This window comes from Acartia tonsa, chromosome 13 (assembly GCF_053477335.1).
Source record: "Acartia tonsa isolate MP-2025a chromosome 13, ASM5347733v1, whole genome shotgun sequence".
In the NCBI taxonomy this organism is placed as follows: Eukaryota; Metazoa; Arthropoda; class Copepoda; order Calanoida; family Acartiidae; genus Acartia; species Acartia tonsa.
Window position 1 is genome coordinate 7,306,426 of NC_137272.1, and position 11,066 is coordinate 7,317,491.

Genomic DNA, 11,066 nt, shown 5'->3' on the forward strand with positions numbered 1-11,066 from the left:
TGGTTAACATGGACACTACCAGTTTATCTGGATTGTTCTTAAAAACTTTTGTAGAAAAGTAATATGGAAAAAATGAAAAAAAACTTACAAATTACAATACAAAATCATGATTTTTCGTTTTTTATTCTGCAAAGATATTAATTTTGCAAATTGATAAAAATAAAACCTATATACATAGTTTATCCATGATTATATTTTTTTTGGTAAAAATACGCTTTTGGATTATCAAAGAAAGATGTATATTTATAAAAACGAAGTTGTATACACTTGGGGCATGTCTGTCCTTTGACTACAAATTTTAGCAAATCAATGTGTAAAAATTTTTATAACATGGATATATAATCCTGCAATACAACAAAATAATGCAATATTTGAAGCAAATAATCTCTTAAACGTGTTGACTGTTTTGTTGTCTGCTTTTTAGGAATGCCTTTTATTTGCCATTAGATTTAGTTTATAAACAAAATCTAATGTGCATATCCCTAAATGGATGGGGGAGAAGCCACTTGTTTATAATACAAGTAGAACAATGTCTGTCCGTCTCTATATCTGAAGATTTAGATATGGCAAACCGCAGAATAGATTGTGATTTTAAAGAAATACACCTATCAATAGTCATAAAAAAATAAATTTAAAGGGAGGGGTATACAAACTTTAAATAGCTATAGGGGCTCACTTTTGAGCTTCACTTTTATGGAAACTGCTATTCTTGCGCTTTTGAAACTAATAATAATATAAAAATGCAAAAAAAATAATATCGAGGTTATAAACTTTCATAACAATTTAATCTCTTAAAAGGTATTAAGTAATTTTAGCACATTTTTTTTTGTCCATTTTGCAGTTATCAACTGCTGTTTTTTATAATAAATTAATTTGATAATTCAACAATTATTGCAATTATAAAGTTTAGTTTTAGAAAGAAAAAGTAATAAAAAAAAATTGTTAGGAGTTCATATTTTTCTAGAGTCTCTTTCTCTTGGAAGGATGGTGGTATAAACACTTAACAGGTATAAACCTTCCCTAAGCTGTAGAACAGAGAACTATATCAATCTAGCAGAAGGCAAGATTCTTTGTTTAGACAGAAAGCCATTATGTTACTTTTATAAAAGGATCATTCAATTTTGCAAGATATGATTGTTTTTGATCTTTCATTAAAACTACATTTCTGATACCTTTGCACCTTTAGTTCTTGTAAAAGTTATTTATTATTGAACCTAAACTGTGTTTATGCAATATTTGTTTTGTATTAGAATTTTAAAAATTAGCTAACAAGAATGACAACATACAATAAAGTAAATCTTCTTCTTTCTCTTCCTTTTCCTCTTTTTTCCTTAATTGTTTCCTCTTTCTTTCTGAATAACTGTTTTTTCTTAAAGCTTTCTTTGACTCTTGAACTCACAGTATCACTACTTTAGGACATATTCGTCCTTGTTTTATTAAAAATCCTTATGCAATTGTTAAACTTATGAAAGAAAAAGATAACAAAAAACGTAAAATAAGATTGTATAATTACATAGGCGTGTTGAAGGGAGTGTAGGGAGTAATCAAAACGCCCCTGAAATTGAAAGGCCTGCCTTCCCCTTTATTCGCTAGTTGTTATACCTACTTTGTAAAACTCTGCACACCATTTTATCAAGAAGTAAAATGGAGAAAAATATTTTTTACTATTTTGGTAAAATATATGGGAAAATTGTAATGCTCTTCTTAATTTGATGATACAGTTTAGTGCTTAAAGTACATGAATTATATATTAAATTAATAAAAGATAACAAATAAACAAAATTTCAGTTTTGCACAAACAAAGGATCGAGAACAATTAATGGAATATATGTGATAAAGTTTTTTTTTGTGCTAAAAATGTTGTTCTTAATTGTTTTATGCTCATCTTTTTTCTTAGCATCAGGTATGAAAATATTTTTTTTAGATTTAGGAAGTTTAGTATTCCCTTTGATTTTTAAAAGAATTAATGCATTAGGCAAAAAATTGTAGCGTAGCCGAGGCAAAGAGAAACAAATCTTTTACTAAAGATTATATATTAATTAAAATACAAGTTAAAATGATAATGAATAATATAAATATTAATATTTCACAGAATATAAACTGAATACACTTTTGTCTGTGTCAATCCTAGAGCAGTAACCTGCTTCAGGAAGTAACAACACAAGACTGAGCTATATTTAATAATATACATATATTCTCTGGGAGAGAAATGTACTTTTTATTACAAAATCAAAGATCTAGCTGGATAGGACAATTAGCAATAAATTAGAATTAGCAAAATTACTCTTTTTGTAGATAAAAAGATTTGATAAAAATACCCAAGGTTTTTTAAATAATCAATGAGAGATCATATTGATAAAACTTTGGGTATCAGTTTTATTAATAGTCTCATGGATCCCAACCCCCATTAAAAAATAATTAGATGGATCGGATTCTTGAGCCTCATATTAATCCTAAGATTGTTTTAAACTAAAATTTGACATCCACTCACCTTCATAACTCACACTGTTCAAAAAACCTTTCCAACCTTATTTTTGTATTTAAAAAAAAATCCTTTCATGAAGTACTAACATAATACTAGAAATAATTTCTGTCTATCTAGATTTCAAATATATATTCCTTTCAGGAGAAAGGATGGCGCCTTGCACGGAGCCTACTGATGCTGAGTGTGCGAATGTAGAAGACAATGAATTATATACTATCTACAATAGATGGCCATGTTAGTAGTTTTATATTTCTTTAAAATTAAAAATATTTATCTATCTATTCAATTTTTTCTTATAACCTTCCTTTTAAAAGAGTCTTTAATTAAAAAGTAATCTTCAATACAAAACGATAGAAAATTGTAAAATATCTGACTCATCATTGTTGTTTTAAGTAACATGACCAAAATTATTTTATAAATATAAAGTGAAACTTCTAAGTACTTGAAGGAAATGGAAATCTAGGATTAACAAGTCACTAAAAAACTCAAAATGCACAAAGATTATTTTTCTTTAAATCAGTCAAAAATTAGTTTTATATGATCACCAAACATCTCTTTCACTATGTTTGTTTACAAATAAAAGATTTAGTGGTGCATTATGAGTATTTTAGTTGTTAATCCTAAATTCTTATTTCCTACAAATGCTTAACAGCTTCACTTTATGAAAAGGTGACTGTAGAAAATATTGGTGGTGTGAAAAAAAACAACTAAAATTTGATACCTGCTCCAAATATGGAGGTAATTATTTTAAGAAAAAAAATCATTGAAAATCAAATAAAGAATAATAAAACCACACCTAAAAAAATTTATGAATAAATTGTAAATACATGATATTTTTCAAATAAACTTTCAAGCTAAAACTTAAAATTCTAAAGTTGTTAAAATTTAATCCTGTCATTGATATAAAAGAAATTTATAAATTTTAAATCATAGTTTGGATTGGCGGCTCTTGTTTTAATGAACCTGAATTGTGTAAGGTAATAAAAAACTAAAAGTTCTGCTCTTAAAAATAAAACCATACCTGAAAAAGCATATTGCAGATAAATAATCTTTATCTAATAAATATATTTCAGAATCATCAACTAAATGAAACAACAACTGAAAATCCATTTCAATCTTATGAAGGTAATTAGACAATTGTCTGAATGATTGCTTACTGCACTAATAATAGTATTCACTTAAGACTTAAAGTACAAAAATAATATTAATGCTTTGAATATCATCATAGATTGTACACCCCCAACAGATGCTAACTGTACACAATTCATGACTGGAAGGTCTGATCAGTTTCCTTATCCTTGTAAGTAAATTATAAAAAGTTGTAATTTTACTAAAATAATACATTACATTAATAATTTCTTTTATTTAAATTTTCCTTATGATTTTTTTTAGTTTTACATGTAGTTTTTAAATTTTACAATAGCAAAAGAATCATTAACTGTTTATCAACTTATTTTAGGTGATTGTCATAGTTACTGGTATTGCTTGAATGGAGTGATGATAAAAGAAAGTAATGATATCTTAAATAATTAATTTCTAAAGCTTAGATGTAATTTAATCAAATATTTTATAAACAATGAAAAGTCTTTTCATTTGCCATCATAAATTTTGAAGAAAATACTTCCAAACACTAATTAATTTGTGTTTGTGCTTTATTAAGGTGGATGTCCTCTTGTGGGTATGTTTTACATTTTTTAAGCAATTGTTCATTTTAAAAAGAAAATGCTATATCTTATGATATCTTTAAAACTATTAATTTAATTTATATCTAATGCATTTTAGCTTTTATTCCCAACAGTGCGGTGGACTGTTTTAGAACTGATATGGACAAATCATATTGCTCAGTAAATATGTTTATACATTCTTAAAATATATCATCTTAAAGGGACTGTGAACAAGAAAATTTCTCTTCAGATTATCAAACCTTAACATCATCTCATTCATATAATCTCAAAGATAGGGCCAAGCGAGCTCTTGTTTACTTACTTACTTTTCGCAATTTTTACTAAATACAAGATTGGAAGAAATTTTTCCGGGCTATATAAATGTGCAATCAATTTTTCTTCGTCTATAGTTAAAACTAAATTTTTTTACATAGTTCTCTATTTTTCCTAATGGTTAAGCCCTTTTTTAACATAGTCCTTGCCTTTAACCAATGTATAGTTACTTAGAAATTGATAAAATAAGCAATATTTTTTATTTATTATCAAATACAAAAACAAAGCTAAAAACAGGTTTATTTATTAGTAACCAAGTAACTTCAGTTAGCCCATCTCTCACCTACTTTTAATTACAAATTTAAAAATAATAATATATGTACAATACAGTCTGATAAAAGTGAAATCTAAATATCCTAAGTGGGTTATTTATTGTCCAACACAATAAGAAAGGATAATATCATTTACTAAGTATATTTGCAATTACTTTTATTTAATGAAATCTTCCAATTTTTAACATTTACAAAACAGCCTGCTTTATTGCATCAAGATCAATGACAGATCTATATAGGAAATAAACGTCTATAAATGAGCTCTAGTCTTCCAATGGTAAAGTGTTTAAAACTCATAGTGCTCCAATAATACTCATTAAACTCTCATTGACCAAAGCGATAAGACCTTTATTCTATTTGTTTATGGAATGAATTAAGTTTTTCACTTCATGTTGATATTTGAATTACATTGAAGTATTTAATCCTTTTTACATAAATAAAAAAATTACGTTCATAATAGAGTAAATCTAAGAAAACTGTATTTTAAAAGAATTTGATTGTGGCGACACTTCCTTTGTGTTAAAATATTAAAACTAAAATTTTAATCATATTAACCCTTTGGTGATGGTAATGTGAAAAAAATAAAATTGAAAAAATCTGTTTAAAATCATTTAAATTAATAAATAATTACTTCTTTCTTTTAGATAGTAATGGCGAGGGAGGAAAATTGATTTATTGAGAAATAGATAAATAGATATGTACTTATAGAAAACTAGCCAAAAGCGATATAGTTATATTAAGCCAACTCTAGTTTTAAATAGCCTCTGAGATTCAACCCTTTATAGACAGTGAGGTACTTTTTTTGTCAATAACACGAGTTTGATTCCTAATTACTATGTTACTAAAACATGAATTAGCAATGTTATGTCATAAAATGAATTATTAACAGTTAAACAAGTTAAATATCCCTAGAAATACTATAATAAACAAAAACGTTCAGATATTCCTTGTTTTTCCATTTTTCCCTCCCAAAATGCTGCAAAATCAAGGCATAAATCTTCGATATTTTTGTTAATAGGACGTTTTTGGTTGATCAGTATAGTAAAAGGTGCTTAGACAATTTTAAGATTTGATAATCAGATGAGAAATTTTAACATTCACACTCCCTTTAATTTTAATTTATCCTATGATAAGAATATTTACATTTGATCCAATTAAATTTGCTGAAAGACTTGAAATAATTTAGGATTCTCTTTTGTCTACAACTACAACTACAACTACTACTACTACTACAACAACAACTACTACCACAACTACTACAACAACAACTACAACAACCACTACAACTACTACAACAACAACAACTACCACAACTACTACAACTACAACTACTACCACAACAACTACTACAACAACAACAACCACAACTACAACAACTACTACAACAACAACAACCACAACTACAACAACTACTACAACAACACAAGGTAATGTCTCAGTGTCTACATATAAAACTCTCATATTATTACTACTTTATTTCATTGATAATTTAAATCAAATTCAGATCCTTGTGCTGAGCCTACAGACGCAGATTGTGAGAATATAGAAGACAATCCTAATTATACTATCTACAACAGATGGCCATGTAAGTAGATTTAAATTATCAAACATTTGTACAGCCAAACATTTTTTTTTTTAGGTGATTGTCAAAAGTATTGGTGGTGTGATGATGGAAAACTACAAACAGATACTTGTGATATAGGTTTTTACATTTAGAAGTTATATTATTAAATCATTAGAAAGGAAATTGATAAATTTTATACTTTTAGACATCATACATCCAGATCCTAGATATGTTAGACTGAAGGGTGAATGTGTTAATTTTGACTATGCACCACCAGACATTTGTAAGGTAGGTATAAGATAAGTAGATGATCTATAAAAAATGTTTGTATATATATAAAAAAAATACTCAAAATTTGTTTCAGGATACTCCATTACAATTGACAGGTTATTTTCTTTTAATTCAATTAATTTCAATTCTACTAAAAAATATTTAAATTTTCATTTATTTTCTTTTAGTTTAAATAAAATTATAAATTTCATTACTTTTAAATTTTACTAAAATCATGTTTAAATTTTCTTCTCCAACATTTAAATAGTATAAATTTATTTTTATATCCTAGATTGTACTCCTCCAACTGATGCAAACTGTACAATGTTTATGAAAGGCTATTCAGATCAGTTTGTTTATCCATGTAAATAATTATGTGTTAATTTTTTGTTTGTTTTAAATATTACAATAACAAAATTTATATAATATTTCAATAAGGTGATTGTCACAGCTATTGGTACTGTAATGAAGGAAAATATTACGAATATAAAAGTAAGTTTTTTAGGTTTGTAATAAAAGGTGAGACAATAATTCCTAGAAATTGTTTTCAAATATCTGCAGAATACTATGTTATAATGTTGTTCTACTTTCAGATTTTTGTCAAAAAGAAAAAAATGAAGGTAACCAAAATTAGAATTTGAAAGTATTTAAACAATGTTTCATACTTTTACCCAGCATCTACTAAAGTGGTTTTGTTTCTTTAGAAATGTTGCATTGACATGTCGTTAATTTTCAATACGTCTTTTTTGTGACGTATTTAAAGAAAATGACTTATTAATATGGCCTTAATTGTTTTTTATTTGCCATTATTTTTCTTAAAAAAAGAAATTACAAATTAATGCCTAATTAAATATAAAATTTAAGGTTGTTTCAATACGTCATATTCTATTTTTTCCACATATTAATATATGTTATAGAATACATATTAATGTGACAGTAAATAAAATAAATAATGTGGAGTCAAAACGTCCTTTATTTGTAATAAGTCATCTTTATTAATTAAATAATTTAAATGACGTATTGATAAATAAGGACGCATTAAAATGATCTTATATAAATTTAAAAAGGAAATGGATCAAATAGTTACTGATATTGACACTAGATGGCAGTTGAAATCACTCATTGTTTAGCTTTGTTTTCTCAATGTTTTGACCTTATTTTTAGTTTGACAATTATTATTTTGTAATGAAATGAAGGATATTAGTACTACAGACACCACTATGAATTTATATTTTATTTCCTTTATGCATGTATATTATGAAAACTAATTTTTTTGGTGAGACCTTCTAGAAAGAATAGAACCATATATATAGGTCATGAAACTTTTCAGCAAGCGATGAAATAATAGAAACATATTATGTGTTTGATTCAAAATTATTAGATTAATTTGAACCCTGAATTATTTCTACTATTTTGTTTGTAAGTAAATAATACATTACCAAATTTGGTAGCCATATTGTTTTTTTTGACGTTTTATAAAAATTTGACGTCTTAATACAGCCTTAAATGATTTAAATTGAATTAAATTTAATCATTTTATTTACCACAAATAATAAAAAATTATAATACAATTTTGAAAGTTTGGCGGCCATCTTGTTTTTCTGGACGTTTTAAAGGAAAAATTGACGTTTTAATGCGTCGTTATTTAAGATAAAATGTCATTAATTAAATTCAAAATATTGTTATTATTTATATTTTTTTGGTGACGTTTTTTTTAAAGATAACGACGTGTTTTTGGTACACAACACGTCCTTTAAAAAAATTTAAAAAATATGAAACGTCATTTGTATAGTAATAAAAAAGTTACGTCATTAAGGACGTATTAATGCGACATGTTTCTTAAAATAATGCGATAAAAGTATATGCTGGGTACTTTCAGTGTTTGTTCCAAATTCATCTCCTTATTGCAGCAGTTATACAGATACTTCATATTGTCCAGTAAGTCAGATTCATTCATATATAGAAAGGACCATTTTTTTAAATTTTAAATCTTTTTAATGTTAAGTTTTCTGTTTGCTCAAATGATAATGATGATGCTTGTGAAGCTGATGAATATTGTGACAATGGTCAATGTAAACCTGGTTGTAGAGATGACAGTGCTTGTACTTCTTTAGATGCTCCTATTTGTCAGAGTGGAAATTGTGTTCCTGGATGTAGGAATGTAATATAGACTCCCATGCTTTAATAATTGAAGAAATATCTTTTATATTGTGCCCTTGAATTTAAATTGAAAGGTTAATCAATTTTATTCAATACAAAATGATGTTTGTGTTAGGACAAAAATAACTTCAAGAAGATGAATCATGTTTAGCCCTTCTTGGTTATAAATAAGATGGGTTCATAACTTTTGATCCTTGTAAGTAATAAATAGAACAGTAAACTTTATCTTAATATTTTAGAAATATTGATGGAAGTTTAAATATTTTCCATTGTATTTAAGTTCCAATTATAAATAATATTTTTCTTTTCTCACTGTTGATGATTTTGCATGTGGTTTATATTACAAAAATCTGCAGAAATGATATGATGTGTCAGAGTGTAAATGAAGTTTGTGATACTAACTATTCAAACTGTCAGTGGTGTAACAGTACAACTAGTTCTGATGATAAAATAGGCTTTTGCGATCTTGGTAAACATCAATATAACTAAAATTCTCATTGTCAATGCAAGAGTTTAATCTTATGTTTCATTTATACTTTAAGATGGCTAAGACTGATGAAAACTTAATTTGTTAGGTTGTGCTTCAGCAATGAATTGTCCTGGAGATAATACTTGTGAAAACCATGAATGTATTTCTGCAAGCTACAGAAACAGCCTAAAAACTATTTCTTTTACAACCCAATCCTGTGTGGTAATATTATCTTTTCAATGAAAATTTTCTTTATTCATGTTTGTCCAACAGCTTTCATTAGATTCTATACTTGTCCCAAGAGAAAGCTGGTTATTCAATAATTGTTATTCATTAAAGTACTTTCATGTTGACTGCAATAATCATAATCAACATAATTTAAAAAAAACCCATTAAATTAAGGATTGTGACTCATCAAACAATGAGCCTTGGTTAACAATGCAATTAACTGGAAAGAATGATAGAGATGGCCCCACAAGTTGTTCCACAGGAATTTTGGATCATTTGGATGAAATTGACTTTACTCCTGACAACACAGCAGTATTTGAAGGTGCTGGTGACAAACAGCAATTCAGTGACTGCTACTTGGTAACATCCTTTTATTAAACAGCATTTAAATTCATACCTTAAATTTAGTTATCCTTTTAGATAATAAAAGAGACGATAGCATTCAAAGTTTTAGATATAACATTTGTTAATGAATAATCTAAGCATGTAATGTATGTATAGGCTGATTTGCAAGGTGAAGTTCTAAACATAACAGTGACCTGGACTGGAAGTGGATTATGGAAACCACTAAATGGAGAGGTAATATCACATCTTTGAATTCAATTAATATTTGCTGGCCAGTTAAATAAGGATCTTTTGTTGGAATAAATACTATTATAATTTAATAATGTTTGTCAAATATATATTATAATTTAATCATTGTTGTACAAATTGTACAAATGTTTTTGTAACTGCATATATGCTATTAATATTAAATATTTATTATACATTTCATATTCGAGTGTTATGACCATCTACAATCCTTTTAATTTATTGTCTGCAGATGACTGTCTAAAATTATTCTGTAGACATATGTTCAAAATCTTTATATTTTACAATATATACAAATTTTCATCTTTAGGTAAATTTCACAATGTCTGATCCTCACACTCCAGATTATATCTGTACACTTACAAAGAATGTACTGAGTCCAGCTGATCAAATCTCAAGAGCTGATTGTAGCTACAGATTTCGAAATTAATTTATGAACTATATAAATATGTTTGATATATCAATAAATACATTATAGAAAAATATCATATATGTCTGTTAATTATTGGCATTCTAAATTCCTAGACATACAAAATACAAGTGAATTGAGTTAGTTTGTACATATTTCAAGAAAAGCAGAAGGGAAATAGGGCAACAAATCATAATCAAATGCAACATGTGGAAAAAAGGAGGATTAGAATATGTTTATAATTATAATAAAAACTATGCAAAAATGTACTTGAAAAATCAGTAAAGGGCCTGTAAAGAGTAGGTTTTGAGTCAAACCAGAAAATTTCTGTATTATTTTTTCACTACCCTGTATCAATTAATTTATAATACAAAAAAGTGCAATGTGTATCTGTCTTTTGCCCATCTGTCTGAAGCTTAACATCTTGGTAACCAATTAGGCTCAGGTAATAAAGATACTGGTCCTGCAGGGGTTTTTGGGTCACCTCTGCTTCCATAAAAAGTGTCCATTTTTAAAACAAATAGGAGGATGGGGGAACCTCCACAATACCATCCCAAATTTTTTTACATCTTCAGACTTCCAAACCCCAACAAAAAAGAAAAATTACCCCTCATCCCAAGC

The 11,066-nt window shown here is 27.0% G+C and overlaps 1 protein-coding gene across 1 annotated transcript; it reads left to right on the plus strand.

Moving 5' to 3' along the window:
- Positions 1–1,708: 1,708 nt before the first annotated feature.
- On the plus strand, positions 1,709–10,527 carry LOC145304283 (uncharacterized). Its single transcript, XM_080146135.1, has 24 exons — positions 1,709–1,903; positions 2,627–2,719; positions 3,155–3,223; positions 3,419–3,462; positions 3,559–3,610; positions 3,714–3,785; positions 3,945–3,995; positions 4,146–4,163; positions 4,268–4,329; positions 5,941–6,181; positions 6,259–6,339; positions 6,394–6,456; positions 6,524–6,606; positions 6,683–6,704; positions 6,881–6,952; positions 7,027–7,080; positions 7,182–7,208; positions 8,468–8,526; positions 8,594–8,743; positions 9,103–9,217; positions 9,324–9,439; positions 9,620–9,805; positions 9,947–10,024; positions 10,347–10,527. The coding sequence occupies exons 1-24, from the start codon at positions 1,858–1,860 to the stop codon at positions 10,464–10,466; spliced, it is 1,974 nt and encodes a 657-aa protein (XP_080002261.1). The 5' UTR covers positions 1,709–1,857; the 3' UTR covers positions 10,467–10,527.
- The last annotated feature ends 539 nt before the right edge of the window (positions 10,528–11,066 follow it).

Bases quoted from the DNA above. Each gene is read 5' to 3' on its own strand.
- LOC145304283 (XM_080146135.1), top strand. From the start codon at position 1,858: ATGTTGTTCTTAATTGTTTTATGCTCATCTTTTTTCTTAGCATCAG. The intron at 6,607-6,682 runs GTAGGTATAAGA...AATTTGTTTCAG, and splicing joins CACCACCAGACATTTGTAAG to GATACTCCATTACAATTGAC. The intron at 7,209-8,467 runs GTAACCAAAATT...GGGTACTTTCAG, and splicing joins TCAAAAAGAAAAAAATGAAG to TGTTTGTTCCAAATTCATCT.